Below are 19,910 nucleotides of genomic sequence, written 5' to 3'. Positions count from 1 at the left end.
TGCCACACCACACTCTCCGCTAAGCGGGAGAGGTGGCAATGCAAGTGTTGCCATCCAGCACCCACTAGAGTATGAAAAATGCATTTACTTGCAATGCTGCCTCTCCTGCTTAGCAGAGTGTGGTTTACAGAAGAGGTGTCCCTGAAGCGCGTGTGTGTCGAAAGTAGCGACACGGAGAGCCGCCTTCTGTCCAGCGTCCATGAGAAAGGCGCCTTTGGGGTGCCTTTGGGGCGCTTTTCGTGCGTCTGTCCGTACCGGACGGCCAGCAGCCCTTGCAATGCCGCGTGATTATGGATCCCACTGGGAAAGATGGATGGAAACGGCATAGAGCGCTTTTTTTCAGTTATTGTCCACGACATTGCAAGCGGCGCGAAGGCCAGCGGACCTTGGTCCTGCTCTTCGCCCCCGAGCGCCGCAGGCGCGAGTGGCCGCGAAGAGCGGGCCAGGGCCGCGCGGCCGGCGGAGCGCCGCGCGAGTTACGAAGCCGTGGTGAATGCAATCGTTATATTTATGCCCAGGCCGTAAGGCCTGGGCAAGCGCACGATAAACGCCATGATAATTGGGTTTTGGTGCACCTCGCGCGGTCCAAGTGACTAGAACGGAGCGCTCCCTACGTCCGGTTCAGCCAATCACAAGCTTCAAAAATGAGTCCGGGGCGTGGTTATCCATCTTTCCCAGTTGGATCCATAATCACGCTGCAATGCCGCCTCTCCCGCTTAGCGGAGAGTGTGGTGTGGCAGAGGAGGTCTCCCCGAACGCGTGCGCGTGTCAAAAGTACCGACACGAAGAGCCGTCTCCTGTCTTGCGCCCACTAGAGTTTGAAAATGGCGCTTTTGGGGGTGTTCTTTTTTCCCAAACATTTAAAGTTGTACTATGTAACTTTTTTTATAAAACAAATCTTAAAATTCTCCTAACTATTAAATCACAAAAGTTTTAGAAGATCCGCGCCGTGAATTTCAGCCTGTAAAGCCTTCTCTGTATGTAAACTGAGATCCTTGCCGTGGACCGGATCTCGCGCGAAAATTGCGTCATCACACTACCGGCCAATCACAGCGAGGGTTATACAACTGCCGGCCAATCACAGCGCATCTTGAAGTGGGGTCGCTATGGCAGCCATATTTGTTGTCGCCCGTTTGTACCATCCCTTCTCTAGGTAATTTCGCCTACCAGGCAGGGTGAAGGAGTCCGTATCTCTGGAATTACTGAACGCACAGGAACAAGGGACCCCTTAAAAGATAGATCTCAGCGAGGTGGAGGCAGACGCGGGGGTCTGAAGGTACGAAAAACGTCCGAAAGACGCGGACGCGACCGCGGTTTGCTATAGGGCTAATGACCACTAGTTGGGCATCTTACACAGTATGGCTTTAACTCCAATCGGCTATTAAAGAGAAAAGAGAGAGAGAGAGAGAGAGAGAGAGAGAGAGAGAGAGAGAGAGAGAGAGAGAGAGAAATTGTTTACCGTGATTTTATTTTGAAGGCTAGAGCCTGTCTTATTGCTTTCCACTCCCAGACAGGAAACGCTAGTGCTGCTAGCCTCACAACAACAACGCTAGACAGACAAACATGGTGTTAAATCAGAGGAGAAACGGAGAAGACTAGAACTGCTAGCCTTCATCTCATGGAGTGTTCATCAAAAGCTGCTGCTGCTCTTAACGATTTTTAAAGTCATCAACAGAGTTGTAGCAGCGATGGAACTCGGTATGTGCTGTTTGATTCCTTGATTTGATGGTGAGGCAGGTTAGCCGTTATCCTAGACCTAGTAGCGCTGAATACATGACGGCCATATACACATGACCGTCATGTTTCCACCTCAAGCTGGCTTCTAGCGAGGTTAGACAAAGAGCAACGGTTTGAGCTACAAACGTCATATTTCAAAAATAAAGTGCTTACCCAAGTCTCATTTCGGTCAGAAATGATGCCGTTCAACCAGAATTACATGCAGCTACTGGATTGTTTAATAAAGGGCATTTTTTTGTTTTTATCAGACAGTTCTGCTTCTCCATTGTATTTCCTGGGTTTCCTAGAGCCCTCTAGTGGTGAGTCGCGTCATCTCCGTTCACTTAAATGAGCTGAGATGACGCGACTCTCCACTAGAGGGCTCTGGGAAAAACCAGGAAATACAACGGAAAGCAGAAATCTGTCGGGAAAGAAATGCTTTTTATTAAACAATCCGGGAGCGGCATGTAATTATGTTTGAACGGCATCATTTCTGACCGAAATGAGACTTGGCTAAGCACTTTATTTTTCAAATCTGACGTTTGAAGCTCAAACCGTTGTTCTGTGTCCACCTCGCTAGCAGCAGGATTGAGGTGGAAACATGACGGTCATGTATATATGGCCGCCGTCATGTATTCAGGGCTAGCTGCTTAGCTTTAACGGTGCATACGAGACAATGGAGCCGTCAGACATTAGAGACCATTGCCACTGCCAGTCCGAGGCCTCATAGGACCATTCTTCCCACCACCCGTTATTTCCAAACCCCCCAAAATCGTTAGAAATGCACCCCCTTTTTCGGACCGAAATCCCGTTAGGATTGATTGATTTATATGCTCGGTTGCATTCCGTGCTGCGCACTGACAGGAAAGATCCGATCTGCAAGCTCACAGCGCGTCACAACGCGGCCTGTTGTTGTGAGCTATTATAGCTTGCAGATCCGATCTTTTCGGTGCACGCAGTGGTGGAAAAAAGTACTTGAATGTTGTAGGCTACTTAAGTAAAATTATCAATACTGCAATATAGACATATTCCGTTACAAGTACGTCTGGAATTCAAAATGTAGGCCTACATCAGTAAAAGTACAAAAGTATTGGCATTAAAATGTAGGCCTACTTAAAGACAAGTAGCCTACCAAAAGTAAAAGTAGGCTACTCACTATATAGAACGTCCCATTTCCAAGTTTTCAAATGTATAAAATAAAAAAAATCTTTTGAAAATAGCAGATTGTGAGCTTGTAGATCGGCTATTTTCAAATGGCTTAAATGTAAGGACGGGTTTCTTGTTTACAAACATTGAGACAAAATGCACAGCTGAATGTATCATGTAATCAATTCCCACCAATCCCCAAACCTGTTGTTTTGGGGAGCGCTGGTTCATTGGCTAATTTTGGTACCGAACCCGCGCACGCATCTACTTCTTATCTGTGTAACGTGGACCAGAAACCCGTCCATACACCTAGTGTTGAAGTGTTTAATGTATGTTTTGTAATAATAATCAATCTGCAAAGTAACTAGTAACTAAAGTTTTCAGATAAACGTAGCGGAGTAAAAGTATCCTACAATATTTGTCTCTGAGATGTTGTGGAGTAGAAGTAAAAGTGTTGGCAATTGAAAATACTCAAGTAAAGTACAAATAGGCCTACCTAAAAAATGTAGGCCTACTCAAGTACAGTACATAAGTAAAAGTAGGCCTACTTTGTTACTTTACCGGTACACCACGATACAGGCACACAACCGAGTCCAAAGACCCGTTATCGCAAAACACATTTAATTGTTCTGTAAATAAACTGTATGGAGTTGGGTTATTACATTATACTAGTTACCAAGGCATTCAATCAAAGTTTCTAAATAAAGCCACAAACAAGGATAGCCTAAATGTCAGAGTATTGATTATAACCACTGATTCATTGATTGATTGAAGTATTTATTATACGTTTTTTGCATTGGAAAAGGATGTTAGGGATTTGCACTGTAGCAGGACAACCAATTAGACCAGAGGTCTTCAATGTTTTCAGGCCATGGACCCCTTAGTTGAGAGAATTCCATATAATTCATTGTTTGACAGCACGATCATCATTGTCAATTTGTGTTTTCGGATATAGTACGTATTTAACCACTTGAACCGTCAATACATAACTTGACATTTCCCTCTGTACTTTTTTCCCCTCTACACCAAACGTCTTTGCTGAAAATAGACGATCTACAAGCTCACAACGCCTCGCAGCTGTGAGCTTGTAGATCTGCTATTTTTGGCTAAAGTTCTCAGAATATGGACGCTAGGATTAAAGTGGTTAATATAACAAAAAAAGGGACTGAGTTACTAGGGCCCAAGATGGGGAGGGGCCTTAATTATTTTATACTTAAGCTATTGAAAAATTGCAGATATAGGCCTACCAGTAAGACTCCCTAATCAGGAGATAAGCGACCGTCAGGTCACATGTATACACAAATAGGTCAAAAATGTGTTTGAAAAAATCTGCCTGATGGTGGCGCTAAATGGGACAGATTCATGTTGATGACATGACTGTAGACATACTGTGAACTGCTTTGCGTGATTGTTGGGCAACATCTGTATAGGAGCAGTGTCAGAGAATGTGTTTTGCAAGAATCGGCCTCATGGTGGTGCTAGAGGAGGGCCATGTGAGAAATGAGGGGTGGAGGTTGTGGTTTGGCAGCCAAGGAGTGCGTGTGCAAAGTTTGGCAGGGATAGGAGCAACGGTGGCGGAGAAATGAGTAGGGAAAAAAGTGTGACGTGACATGGAAACAGATATTGTCCTCTAGTTGTATGTCCATTGGAATGTTCTGGCAGAAAACGTGGGTTGCTGGGAGCCTACAATGCATCTGTTACATATCTGAACATTTTAGAAAATCTCAAAAGTTTGAAAACCACAGATCTAGAAGACCTTTGTAGAACCGGCCTCAGGTCTCAGACATAGTTTTGCCATTACTGCCAAGGCTTTTTCCTATTAGTTTATACCAGATTTCTGAGAGCTCCAAGTACACACCATGTATCCATTATGTACACAGGAGATTCCGGTCATGGGAGACAAATGTATTTTCTTTCACATGGGAGAAGAAAATAAATAAAATACCATAAGTTATGGTCCATAAAGGCAGTTTTTGACCAAACGAGCGATGGGAAAATAATCTGAAATATCCATATTTCTGCAGCCATGATGAATACAAGTGAATGGTCGATAGAATATCCTGACTACAATATTTTGCAAGGCATCATGGGAAACTGAGTCTTTTCCCTCACTCCAACCACGGTAGAGCGCCGGCTGTTGGTTACCATGACGTTCCTAAATAATATTAATTGCACTGTAATTGTTAAAAAAATAACAGCAAGGGCGTTTTGACAGAGCTGGTCTTCTTTAGGGCAAGTGTATTTAATGTGGCTGAAAATGTAATTTGTCCGCTTTAGTCCTGGCTGTGTAGTTTGACTCGAGTCCTTAACTAAAGTTATCTTTCTGTTAGCATTAGACATGTTTTGACTGGAAAGCAATGGCAAACACAGATTAGAACACCTGCAAAAATCTATGTTGTTACACATGAATGTCTACAGTTTGTTTTGTGTGTGACATCAGACCAGAGCTCTGCTCAGTCTATATAAGATGTTACACACATCCAGAGAGAGATCAAGCGATACCTCAAAAGATACATCAAGAGAGACTAGGACAATATACTGAAGAGATTGACAAAAGAGTGACACAGACAGACAGGTGAGGTAGATAGACATGTTTAGCTGGACATTCCCCCTAAAAAGAGGACCTGTGTGTCCAACCACAGGACCAAGGGCTCGTGTTTATGTGCCAGTGGCAGTGGGGAAAAAAGTGTTTTTACTCTTCTTTGGAGGGTTCTATAGCGGCAGTGATCAGTTTGAGGTGCATGTCTTCAACACAGTGTCTTTGCTCTGGATGAAGCCCCCGGTGACGACTGGAAGAGGAGAATGTTCTCTTGAGGTTCCCTCCATGCGCTGGTTCCACACAGCTGTACTGATAGAAGACATCATCTACATGTGGGGAGGGATAGTGAACTGTAAGATAACGGAGCATGGCAGTAACTGGATTACCATCAAAGGGGACTTCACAGACAATGTTCTTTATGCATTTGATGTCGACACCTACAGATGGTTCAAGCCTGTGGTTTCTGGGACAGTTCCGGAGGGGAGGAGTCTCCACTCAGCCTCCGTCTTGGGGAAGATCATGTTCATCTATGGAGGACAACTGCTGACTGGACTTACTAATGACATCAACAAGTTGGACACCGCCACAATGGTCTGGTCTTTAATTACCACCAGAGGCACTCTACCAGCTGGTTCAGCCCAACAATCTGCCACCTTCATTGGGACAAAGATGTTTGTGTTTGGGGGCTATGGGAACAATGCTGAGACCAATAACAACATCAATGTGTTTGACACAGAGACCAACTGCTGGCTGAGCACAACCTCTGCTCAGCTTCTTCCAGAAGGACGTCAGGGTCATGCCGCCTTTGCCTACAATGGTGAGCTGTACATATTTGGTGGCTTCAGCTCAGCTCTGAGGCAGCGCTTCAATGATCTGTGGAAATTCAATCCTAAAAGCTTCTCCTGGAGGAAGGTTGAGGCCAAGGGGAAGGTCTGGGATTGTAGTTCTCGTAGGTACTGTTGCATGGAAGATCGTATCGTCCTCTTTGGATACACAGACCAAACACAACACATTCTACAGATCTTAGACCTCAATCCTCGTCTGAAGACGTTATGCAAGCAAGCAGTTATTCTGTATGGACTGAAGCAGTCTGGACTCCCACACAACATCAGGTGGGAACTGGCTGCCATGACAACAGAAAACCAAGGAAGAAAAAGAAAACATGAGAAAAAGAGAGAAAACTTTGGGCCAGATTCACCAACTTACTTACGAACATTCTTACAGATGCATTTCTTCTTAGACCCTCTTAAAAAGTTTAAGAAGATTTGGCATAGACCAATGTTTTCTTAGCTGTGATTTGTTCTTATGTTAAGAAAAAATCTACGCACACTGGAGAGCACTCTTAGGTTCGGAAATGCACACCGGGTGTGTGCTCAGTGTAGTGAGCGCAGTGGGCGGTGACATATAGTGCATTCAGTGTGGCTTATTTACGAACGACCAATTAAGAGGCAGCTGTGCGCTTTTTCAGTCTGGGAAACTTTCTTAAAAGCAGCAGTTTCTAACATAACTTTGCTATTGATAATAAGTAATTAATTCATAACATTGGCCTACCTAGTGTTAGTTTACACTATATGCGTGTGTAACAATAAAACCTAAAGGACCAATAAAGCAGCAAATGGTGCATTTTGTTATAATTTCCTACGCCATTGTTCACAGCTGAGAAGCGTGAGACGCCGCCATGAAAACCAACCAATCAAAACACAGCACTGACGCACCACACTGCCAAACCCCATCTTCTGTTCAGTGCACGCACTCGGCACACCCGGTGTGCCGTGCACTGGAATTTTTCGAACGACGACGCACAAGTGCACCGAATAAACAAACGGCAACATGGCACACCAGTGCAGTTGAGTGCGCATTTCCAAACGCACCCTTAGGGTGGCCTTTTCCACCAATCAAAGAAAATAGATGGAATTCAGAGAGTGGAGGGTATGTTCCAGTCAGGGGTATTGCCCTCCCTGCTCCAAAGGCAGTACTTGAGCTCATCAAATGTGGCTGCTAAGCAGGTTGCAAGGGACGGTGCAGCTGCTCAAATAACCTGCCTTTCACTCTATGCTATGGTGGAGACTGTCTGTTTGTTTGTTTGTTTTTTGGTTAGGTTGGACATTGGAGATGATGATGAAGACTTATAGATTCTGCATGTCTGAAATGACTGTATTATAGTGAATCTCTTTGGGCATAATTGACCATGGGCTCTTTAAGAGGATAGGGTGAGGCTTTAGGGGTGACAATAACAAAGAGTGGTGTGTGTGTGTGTGTGTGTGTGTGTGTGTGTGTGTGTGTGTGTGTGTGTGTGTGTGTGTGTGTGTGTGTGTGTGTGTGTGTGTGTGTGTTGTCAGTGTGAGTGCAGTAACAGCTGTCAACCATAACTGTCTACACAAAAATGTTATAAATAATACTGAGAATACTAATAAATCAACCAATACAACAATACATAAACCCAGGTTGCATACAATCATTCAAAGGTTCAAACGAGAAAATAAAAAAATCGAATCAAGATTTGGCTGGCCCCCTGTAGTAACTTTGAGGACCCCACAGGGGCCCCAGACACCCAGTGGAAGACCCCTGGTATTTGCTACTACTCATTTTTGTTTTCAGAGCCCAGCTACAACAACTTTTATGCTTCAACTATAAGATCTAATTTAACATTGTTCTGGAGCAGTAGCAGAGCGATTACTGAGATAGGCTCAAGGGTCTGTCTTATTTGTGTATCTGTATCTGTGCGACAGCTTATCTCAAATTGTAATTATTATTGCATTTTGTGTGCTGGTTGTCTGTTTCAACCAACCATGCACTGGAGCTGCCAAAGAATATTCCATATTCGAGTATTCCTTTGAATATTTAAAATAACATTTGACTATAAAAAGAAAAATGGTGTATAGAACGTTAAACGGCCGCTGGTCTCGCGAGGCAGACGGGAGAAGTCTCCCTTCAAAGCTTTGACGGTTCCGTGTGCGGACGCGAGCCGATCTACAAGTTCACAATGTGCCACAGTTGCGTTGTGGGCTTGTAGATTAGCCATGGCTTGCCACGGAACACCACAATACTGCAAAGAATAAACCCGCTGCTGCTTGGCTGCAAGTGCCTGCCTGTAACTTCTCACCGCAGGGAGTAGACAACACAGTGCCGGCAGGCTTTTGACCTGCAGTTGCTCGGTATTAGAAATCAGTGCAAAGCACACACTTTTAATCACACAATGCCACTTTAATTGATTCAAAATGATAGCGGGTCAAGCTGAAACGGGCAATTCATTTGGTAGTGAAGGCAAAGACTGTTTACAACAAGACTTGACCACCAACAAACATGATGTAAGAGAAAAAAACATATACTGTATATACAACAGTTCAAATATGTAATGGTTTTCTCTCATTTTATCTTTTACCTAGACTTCCTGCACCTCCCAGTGTGTAAAGAGGAGGTTTCCCCGGAACCGCAGGAGAGGAGCTCCAGTCTGGTGGTCCAGGAGGAACCAGAGCCTCCACAACAGCAGGAGAGGAGCTCCAGTCTGGTGGTCCAGGAGGAACCAGAGCCTCCACCCATTAAAGAGGAACAGGAGGAGCTGCTTCAAAGACCAGAGGAGGCTGATGGATCAACAATGGCATTACTAGCAGTGAAAAGTGAAGATGATAATGAAAACAGAGACACAGAGCCTGTAGCCGGCACCTCAGCTGAACACATGAAAACACAAGCTTATGTAAAGTACTGGGTAGCATCACAAGAGACTAGTGACGACCAGCTCCTCTCTTCAAACTGTTCTGAATCAGACACCGAAGGCAGTGAGTGGGAGGAGACCAGGAGAGACCAGTCGACTTTAAACACGCCGAAATCACACAAGACACAAAATGTGGATGGGGAAAAACATTCTTTGAACAAGCTGTCCCAGGATGAGGAATCGTCCAAACAAACGGGTTTTAGCTGTACGGATTGTGGCAAAGGCTTTAACTGTAAGGGAACTCTGAAGAGACACATGAGGATTCATACGGGGGAAAAACCCTTTAGTTGTAACGTTTGTGAAAAAAGCTTCAATCGAAATGTCACTCTCAAGGTTCACATGCGGCTTCATACAGGGGAAAACCCCTTTACCTGCCCGGTTTGTGAAAGAACCTTCAAACATAATTACACTCTGAAGACGCACATGAGAACTCATACGGGGGAAAAACCCTTTACTTGCACGGTTTGTGAAAGAAGCTTCAATCATAAGGTTACTATGAAGAGGCATATGCGGACTCATACAGGTGAGCCAAATGCTTTCATGATAATGCATCTCTTAGTACTGTAAACCTGGGGTCTTCAACATGTTCAGGCCATGGACCCCTTAGTCGAGAGAGATGAATCAGGGACCACCCACAACCTGTTCATAGATTCCATTCCGTTTCATTGTTTGACAGCACGATCATCAGTGTACTTTGGATTCATGTTAATGTGTGTTTTCAGATATTTAACCACTTGAACCGTCAATACTTAATAAACTTGACTTTTCACTGTACTGTACTTAGTCTGATCTTTTCCCCAAGCTCTTTGCCAAAAATAGCCGATCTCAGAATAGAATATTCTAGAATATGGATGCTAGGGTTCAAGTGGTTAATATAAAAAAGGGGGAAAAACTAGTTCCTATCACACAAAGACTTGGAGGACCCCTTGTAGTAACTCTGGGGACCCCCTAGGGGTCCCGGACCCCCTGTTGAAGACCCCTTGCTGTAAATGTGGATTAATCCAGTAAAAATGTGGATGTTGTGTGCATGAGCAATTTACAATAAGGTCTCCCATTAACTCTGACTTGAAACGGTCAATTTAGACCTCCCAAAAGGGTCCACTTTGAGGACCACTGGTCTAAATGGTTACTCCTTTTTTTCTTTTTTATATACATATATTTATTATACTGTTAAGTAACTTGAAAAATTACCATAAAAACCAACATGAAAATAATCGTGATAATATTGTGTATCGTGGTACAGCTTAGGAAAATATCGTGATATCGTAATTTTCCATATCGCCCACCCCTAACAACCTGAAAACCTTTAGAACCACTGATCTAAACTAGCATATGAGATATATTTATATGAGATACTTAAATGGTTTCCTGTGGAAATAAGCTTAGTCTTTTCTAGGATCTCCTTTTAGTAGACCTTGTACCGGTGAACTGTACCGTCATGAAACTGTACCTTTTCCTATGCAAACTTCTAATAAAGTCTTCATTCAATCAAAGCATTCTACTGCTAGTTGCATCGGGTGATTATGGAACATAACCTGTGCTGGTGGCAGCAACAGCTGAGCAATGCGCAATAAAAGAGGATAAGCACTGTATGATGTCATGGCTGTGTGCAGTATTTTCAAATGCATCCATGTCCATTTCATGGCCACATAAAAGTCTGTGCGCTAAAGCAACATGTTACCTGGTGTATGCTTTGTTGCATGACAGTGTAAAGTGTCTTGAGATAACCTGTCATGATTTGACAGTGGGACCGGGTTACTAGGGTCCAAGGTGGAGGGGCCTTAATTATTCTATACTTTAGCTATTGAAAAACGGTAGATATAGAAGCTTACAGTGCGGCACCGAGTGCTGTGCTGTGAGCTTGTAGATCTGCTATTTTCGTGAAAATGTGTGCACATCTTTGAAATATATGTATTTTTTAAGCAAACTTTTGTAACTCAAATTGTGCCTGCCTGGGTCCGTGGAACTAAATATGTTGAGATGGGGGTCCTTGGCCAAATACATATCATTTTGGGGATCCTTCACATGAAAATCACCATTATGATCACCATTACGGATTCCTGAGCGCGACACGCCTGCAGCTCACCGCTCCAAGAGATGGGCCAAAGGCAGAGAACACATTTCAAATTACAGCAATGTATCTGACAAATAAAGATTATATTATTATTATATAAGTACTATGTTTGAAGCTCAACACACCATCCCCGGAACAAACAAATAAATAAATACATTTCACTTGTAGGTATATTTATTAAGTGCTGATATTTATGGTCTTGCTTACCTTGTGATACACGATACACAAAACAATGTCCAGTGATACATTGACAGATAAGATTGTAAATCCATAGTGCTTCTTGATAAATGGTGCATTTTGTTTGTTAAAATGAGTATTTCATACACATAGTTTATCAGTTCAGATGACAAGACTTGATGAAACTTACAGAGCATAAAATAGCCCATAGATCGTAAGAAAGTGTACACATCCATCCAGACAGACAGAGTCAGCATGTGCCGTTTCACATACTAAACTGCAACCTTCGGTCGCATCAATCATTATAATGGCATGAATCGTCATCTAAACAAATGAAGTCACTGATGATGTCGACATGCATACGTGGCTACTACAGAATCAAATGGGTCATAGAGCATAATAAATCAGGCGGCCTCCATAGACCATAATAATAACATTATTAGACTATACTAATAGCCTAATAGTCGGTGGGAAATACAACAGCAGTTTGGCTAATTCTCCTTTAAGAATTGCATACAGTGTGATATCAAATATAAGCTCACTATTGGGAATTATGTGATAATTGATTGTTTCCTGGCTTGATTGCTTGATTTTCATTGCATTAGGTTGCTTTTCTAACGGTAAAATAAAAATGAAAACGTATTATTGACGAAATATCTGACTATTTCACATTTTATTTGGATCGTATGCATTGTTGTATTGCAATAAACCAATTCTAAATTCTTATTAATAATGTGCCAACATGCCCTAACTTTCACTTGATGTGTCCAAAGTGTGTGCTTTTCAATGTTAATAACAACGACATGTTTTAATCCTCCTTTTCATGTGCGTGTCTTCCAGAGGTGGACGGCCCTGAGAAGAACCCCTTCGGCCCCCCTGCCGCTGCCCCCTCCACCCAGTCAGACCACGGGGAGGAGGAGCAGAGACAGCCCCTCTGTGATGGGGACATCACTAAGGAGACCACCACCACACTGCAGGGAGTGTCCACTGAAGGTGACTTTGTTAGCCTCTTGATCCCTAGCATCCCTACCTACTCGCAGGTGCGTCACAAGCTCACAGCGCAGCACCGAGTGCCGTGCTGCGAGCTTGTAGATCTGCTATTTTTGAAAAGTCGTGAAAATGTGTGCAAATCTTTGAATATTTTCAAGCAAACATTTGTAACTAAAATTTTGCTTCTGGGTGGTCCCTGGAACAAAATATTTTGAGATGGGGGTCCGTGGCCAAATACATATCATTTTGGGGGTCCTTCACATGAAAGAGTTTGAGCAACACTGATGATAGAAACATGAGTTTTTTTTTTTTTTTTTTTTTTTTTCAAAAACCTTAGGAGGATTTAGAAGCCATTTATAGAATCAGGTCAAAATGATTTAAATCGTAATGCTGTGTTGTGTTGTTTTCACCCGAATAAAGAATTATGGTATGTGTGAGTCAAAGAATTGGAATCAAAATCAATAAAATGCTAACAATACTGTACAATGACAATCAATGTATTTGATTAATGAGGATATTGTAGATTAATGGTTTAGAACAGGCTTCTTCAACGTTTTCAGGCAAAGGACCCCTTAGTTAAGCGAGAGATGAAGCAGGGACCCCCACAACCTGTTCATAGATTCCATATAGTTTCATTGTTTGAATGCACAATCATCAGTGTATTTTGGATTCATGTCAATTTGTGTTTTCAGATATTTAACCACTTGAACCATCCATACTTAATAAAGTTGACCTTTCACTCTGTACTTAGTCTGCTCTTTTTCCCCTCTACACCAAACCTCTTTGCCGAAAATAGCAGATCTTCAAGCTCACAACGCCTCGCGCTGCGAAGCGTTGTGAGCTTGTAGATCTGGTATTTTCGGCTAAAGTTCTCAGAATATGAACACTAGGGTTCAAGTTGTTAAAAAAAAGAAAGAAAAAGAAAGGAAAAAAAGGTTTCTATCACTCACAGATTTAGAGGAGCCCCTGTAGTAAATCTGAGGACCCCCTAAGGGTCCCGGACCCCCTGTTGAAGACTCCTGGTTTAGAAAATTAGCAATTATTTACAGCGGATTTTACTGCAACTATGAGAGCTACAAAAGAAAGTACACATTGCATGTAAAAATGTGGTAAAATCTTAAAAGGTTTTCTCATCTTTTACCTAGACTTCCTGCACCTTCCGTGTACAGAGGTGGTGTCCCCTGAAGAGGAGAGGAGCTCCAGTCTGGTCCAGGAGGAACCAGAGCCTCCACACATCAAAGAGGAACAGGAGGAGCTGCTTCAAAGACCAGAGGAGGCTGAAGGGTTGACATCCACATTTCTGGCAGTGAAAAGTGAAGACGATGAAAACAGAGACACAGAGCCTGTAGCCGGCACCTCAACTGAACACGTGAAAACACAAGCTGATGATGATATAGAGGACTGTGGAACATCACAACCAACTAGTGATGACCAGCTGCTCTCTTCGCACTGTTCAGAATCTGACACCGAAATGGTAGACGACGGTGATGAGTGGGAAACCGCCGCTTTAAACACACTGAAATCGAACGATTTCAGCGATCAAGGACAAAGATGGTCTTTCAGCAACGAGTTGTCCAAGGACCTGACATTATCGAAGCAAACCGACTCCACGGGGAGGAGTCACGCGGCGATGAATCACTTTAGTTGCACGGCTTGTAGCAAAAGCTTCAACCGTAAGGGAAATCTGAAGGCACACATGAGGATTCACATGGGAGAAACGCCCTTCTCTTGTACAGTTTGCGGCAAAGGCTTCTGTCAAAACGCCAACCTCGTGAAACACATGAGGAGTCATACGGGGGAAAAGCCCTTTTTTTGTACCATTTGTGAACAACGATTCACTCAAAAAGATAGTCTCAAGACTCACATGAGGATTCATACGGGGGAGAAACCCTTTACGTGTACGATATGCGGGAAAGGCTTCGGTCACAATGCAAATATGAAGACACACATGAAGACACATACAGGGGAAAAACCCTTTAGCTGTACTATTTGTGACCAAAGATTTACTCAAAATGATAGTTTGAAGACGCACATGAGGACTCATACAGGGGAAAAACCCTATAGTTGTACGGCCTGTGAGCAAAGATTCAGTCGCAATGATCATCTAAAGATGCACATGAGGATACATACAGGAGAAACGCCCTTTACCTGTAGAGTTTGTGGCAAGGGCTTTGGTCAAATGAGCGATCTGAAAAGACACATGAGGCATCACACAGGGGAGAAGCCCTTTACTTGTACAATTTGTGGCAAAGGCTGTAGTCAAATGAGTGACTTAAAAAAGCACGTAAGGACTCATACAGGGGAGAAGCCCTTCACTTGTTCATTTTGTGAAAAGGGCTTTAGTCAAGTAGGCGATCTAAAGGCACACACAAGAATTCACACAGGGGAAAAACCCTTTACTTGTACAGTTTGTGGTAAAAGCTGTAGTAAAATGAACAATCTAAAACAACACATGAGGACTCATACGGAAGAAAAATGAACAAAAAGAGTTGTAGTCGAATTTATAGTAAAACTTATTTAAAATGGATAAAACAAAATCACATCCAGCGGTAGTGATGGGCAATCCCGTTCATTTCAGTGATTGTCCCGTGAAATACACGATCGCAGGAAAGTTTTTATTACGTTGCGAGTACAGCCCGCCCTCCCGTCCTGTGTGCTATGTGGGGGCTATTAGGGAGAGGGGGCAGGGATTTGAACGAATGAACGAATCATTCACGAGTCTCTTGCTAATGATTCGATTCTTATGAACGAATCACTCATGAAGGACACATCGCTATCCAGCGCGTAATGTGATGCCTGAGTTTATTTAATTGAGCTGTATGTGAAATAGAGCAATGTAAGCTGTCTCATGCTGCTCACATGTGCACGGTATTGGTTAATGTGTACTTAAAGGGGCCCCACCATGCTTTTCAAAATATATATTTTATATAAATATTGGTCCATAATACGGTTTTATACAGGTTTTAGCGTAAACAACCCTCTATATTTACATTTCATCTTCTGTCTGTCTCTAATTCCAAGCCATTTCAGAGGTACCAAAATGCCCTTTGTTGGCAACGAGGCGCTGTCTTTTGGCTAAAATTGTAACGATACAGAGAAGATTAGCATGGCTCATATATATATATATATATATATATATATATATATATATAGTCTCAATAGCCTCCCAAAAAGTACCGCCATCTTCTCGACGGGGCCCAATAGGAAATGAGCCCCTTTGTGACATAAACAAGGGCCTGTGACATAAACAAGGGCCCGATTTCAAAAAGAGTACCGTTCAGACACGGCCATTCAGAAAATCACTGAAATGAAAGGCAAGGCTTAGAGTTAATGAATTGGGTTTTGTTGGGGCTGAAAGAGACACTGGGAAGACCAAAAAACAAGAAAGAAATGAAAAACATGTGAAATTCATGGTGGGGCACCTTTAACTCATTTACTGCCACCAGGCTTCAGGCTTCCCTGCTATTTTATGATTGCTTACCTTTTTAAGTGTCTTTTTTAGGTGGTGCATGTGTGAGTGTTTTAGGTGGTGCATGTGTGAGTGCTGTGACGTTTTAATCTTGCAGAGTTGTATTGCTATCAGCAGGTGTTCATGCTACATACAAAAAATTGTGCATTTATATAGCGCTTTTATTCAAGGCGCTTTAAATAGATTGTGCATTACATTCACGCACACATTCATACACCGGTGGCGGAGGAAACCATGCAAGGCACCAACCTACTCACCGGGAGCAATGTGGGGTTCAGATTCTTGCTCAAGGACTCTTCGACATTAACTCAGGGGGAGCCCGGAATCGAACTGGGAACCCTTCGTGCTCTAATAACGGTTTCTCTACCCCTGAGCTATGCCGCCCCTACACACATTCACTTGTAGAAGCACTGCTTAAATAGATGACTCATACAAGGGAAATGATTATTTTTTTTTGTATTGTGATTGAAATAACCTAATATCAACTGTAGGTCTGTTAATAAACAACCCATGTAACTGTACATGAATGTTTACTCTCTATTCATACATACATGGGGATATTCTATAATGTTCTGTTATCTGACTCTTTGCTTCTATATTTTGTGTAGACAATATTCTGTAACTAACTGCATATCACCTGGTAGCGTGTAGTACCCAAAATAATTTCACTTTTAGTTTCTTTATTTAGTCGTTTTTGGTGGTTGGGAGGAAGTAGCACTGGAACTCCTCCGATAATCTTGTCCTGTCTCGGTCCACGTCGTAGACGGTCACCTCCAGAACAGAGTGGATGTCCTTCACATTGCTGCAACCACAAGGCACAAAACACACTTCAAAAATGTTTATTAACCCATTCAGGCCAAGAATTATTACATGCTTTAACTATTGAAAAATAGCAGATATACAAGCTCACAGCGCGGCACCGAGTGCTGCGCTGCGAGCTTGTAGATCTGCTATTTTGGTGCTCCCTTCTGCTGCTCATTGAGAATGCGCTTCCATGTTAAAGGACAACTTTAGTTTTTTACAACAAGGGTTCATATTTTAGATTGTAATTAAAGAATATAAAAGATGAGTGTTAAAATTATTTCATTTACTTCTTTCTATTTTTTTTTTAGATTCTTATTTCAAATATGAACCCTTGTTGTAAAAAAACAAAGTTGTCCTTTAAATAGTAGGGGTTAGGGCATTCGCCAAATATCCGAATATCAAAGTCATTATTCTACGTTGTTCACCAAATTCGAATATTCGCATATCTTTGATTTTTTTTTTATTGTTTTCTCTTTAAAAAATAGATAGTTTATAAAGCTTGGCTAGATAGGAAGTCATAAGAATGAGTTGTCAATGCCCCTGGTGGATGAATTTGTTAATGCTCTATACCAGGGGTTCTCAGACCTTTTTAGGCCGTGACCCCCAAAATAAACATATATGAACTGGGGACCCCCACCCTGACAAGCACTCCGTTCCGCAGATAAATATTGTGAAAATAGCAGATCTACATGCTCACAACGCCTCGCGTTGCGAGGCATTGTGAGCATGTAGATTGTCTATTTTAACAATGTCCGCCTCTTGCTTACTTAATATTTGACAGTTTGGCCAGTCCTGTCGAACGTTTGACTATTCGAATACTTTGAGGTCGAATAATTCGAATACAAAAAATCACTATTCGTGAATGCCCTAGTAGGGGTGTAACGATGCATTTGAACAACGATAAGCATCACGATACATGGTTGACGATACGATACATGGTGATACGATTCGATTCAATGATTTAAAGTCGATATAGTAACTATTTAGCAAAGACATTAAATCTGTGTGAAACGTGTCAATAGTGCAGGTTTTCTGAGAGAAAATCTACTTATTTATATCCATAATAATAAACACTGATTCTCTAGCAAATACATCGATAGACCAATAGCTGGAATGGAGTAATTAGTAATTAGACCTCCTTTTTTCATTTTCTCTCTTAAAATTGCTAAATACAAGGCACAAATACTTAGTTTCCATACAATAGATGATTTGCATTGCAAAACGATTCGATACCGATTATTTGCATTTTAAACGATGCGATATACAGAGCAGATTAGATCATTGCAAATTAAAAACTGAATGGAAACTTGACTTTGGTCCATTGTATCTCCCCTTTGTATTGTGTTTTATATCATTGTTATCGTTGATTTGTCACCTTTACAACGAGGTACAGCTTGTAAGCATCGGGCATTCGAGGCATGAGCTACACAGGCAAACACCAAAAGAACAGTATTGCAGGCCTGCCAGGCCATTTTGACCATTTTTGGAGGGACGCTACCCACACGTTTGGTTGTGTTGCTCATCCTTAATTATGCCAAATGGTATTGTGTTTGATATCATTGTTATCGTTGATTTGTCACCTTTACAACAAGGTACAGCTTGTAAGGATCTGGCATTCGTGGAATGAGCAACACAGCCAAACGTGTGGGTAGCGTCCCTCCAAAAAAAATGGTCAAAATGGCCTGGCAGGCCTGCAATACTGTTCTTTTGGTGTTTGCCTGTGTTGCTCATTCCACGAATGTACCTCGTTAGGTGACAAATCAACAATAACAATGATATAAAACACAATACAATTTGGTATTATTAAAGGGGAGATACAATGGACCAAAGTCGAGTTTCCTTTTCTTTTTTTTTTTGCTGAGTTTATGTTGTTACACCCCTATTAAATAGGCTTATGCATAGCATAATAAACTGGGCCTCTTACTTACTTCCCTCACAGGTCTAGCCAATTATATTATTATTATTATACTAGATTTTTGAAGCGGTGAAAGCCGCTTCCAAGGAGTGGCTTTGTGTCCCATGTCCATATATGGTCATTTCAGTCCAGAATGAACAGGTTTTTTCAAAAACAAAATGTGTGTCCCATGTCCATATATGGTCATTTCAGTCCAGAATGAACAGGTTTTATCAAAAACAAAATGTCTGTCACCTCATGTCCATATATGGTAATTTCAGTCCAGAATGAACAGGTTTACTTTTATCTGTCCCGTACGTCCAGAATATGTGTGTAGTGTCCGTCCCGGTCTGATGATTGGATACTTTGAGGATTGGTCAAGCTTCACATGACAATTTGGCCCTCCAGATAAAATCATTCATTCATTCATTCATTCAGAATATAAAGAATGTACATGATCACATAGTTCATAACTCTAGAACACATAGAATAACAGTTCACCGCTTCACTTCGAACTGATTTTTTTTTTTTTTTTTTTTATAATATACAAGATAGGGAGTAGCCTACTAGTTGGAGCCACTAGAGTGCAGCATAGCCCACACAAAGCCTACAAATAGCCTCCTAAGTGTGTGCTGGTGTCTCATGGCAAATCTCGCAAAAGTCCTGTTTACTGTTTCTAGATCCCGCCAGAGTGTGTTGCTGGGACAGATAAAGGGCGATAATAAAGTTGATTTTCTCCTTATTTGAGTCGCTGAAAAAAAAGGGGGAAAAAAACTTCCAATGCAGAATCATCCACTTGTTTGACATCACTATCAGTCTATGTTGGAGTTGTGTTAACCTCTTGAACCCCACTGCCCCCGCCGGCGGAGGCAAAAGGTGTTGACCTCTGAACAGCTGTCAATGAATGTCAATAAATCAACAGAGACCAAATCAAACTACAATTTATTTTTGATTATTGTTACAATGGTCCTACAGCATAGTAATCAGCAGTGGTGCAGTGGTGATTCAATGTGTGGGGGGCCGCGGACGTCGCTCGACACCTACAGGTCTATTGATATGCAAATAGGCTAGTCTCTTTGTTAAACAGTTGTTGAGGTGTGAACTTTGGGGGGTGCGAGACCCCGGCTCAGAAATGGTTTGGGTCGTCTGGGGTGCGCGACCCAAGACCACTGCAACACTGGTAATTTTCATCCATACATTACTCATATTACAGTATTATTACTACTTATTGTTACTCATTTTTATCATTTTTCACCCTATACTTTAACATCACTAATATTAGAGCACTACTCTCACTAAAACATCTGCAGAGTTTAGCTACAAAGTTTGGAATGTATTCATACAATTTTGCCTATCAATTGAACATTTGAACAATGTGTGAACAATTTC

The 19,910-nt window shown here is 42.1% G+C and overlaps 1 protein-coding gene across 1 annotated transcript; it reads left to right on the top strand.

The window, feature by feature from the left end:
* Positions 1-1,622: 1,622 nt before the first annotated feature.
* Positions 1,623-16,449, top strand: LOC308286190 (uncharacterized protein; the record flags this gene model as incomplete). Its single annotated transcript, XM_080727150.1, has 4 exons — positions 1,623-1,698; positions 8,788-9,636; positions 12,205-12,404; positions 16,432-16,449. The coding sequence occupies exons 1-4, from the start codon at positions 1,689-1,691 to the stop codon at positions 16,447-16,449; spliced, it is 1,077 nt and encodes a 358-aa protein (XP_080583276.1). The 5' UTR covers positions 1,623-1,688.
* Between the last annotated feature and the right edge of the window lie 3,461 nt (positions 16,450-19,910).

Source organism: Nannobrachium achirus (genome assembly GCF_963921795.1).
Source record: "Nannobrachium achirus genome assembly, chromosome: 5".
NCBI classification, from domain to species: domain Eukaryota; kingdom Metazoa; phylum Chordata; class Actinopteri; order Myctophiformes; family Myctophidae; genus Nannobrachium; species Nannobrachium achirus.
Note: the sequence above shows the minus strand (reverse complement) of the source record. Positions and strands in the feature narration are given on the sequence as shown.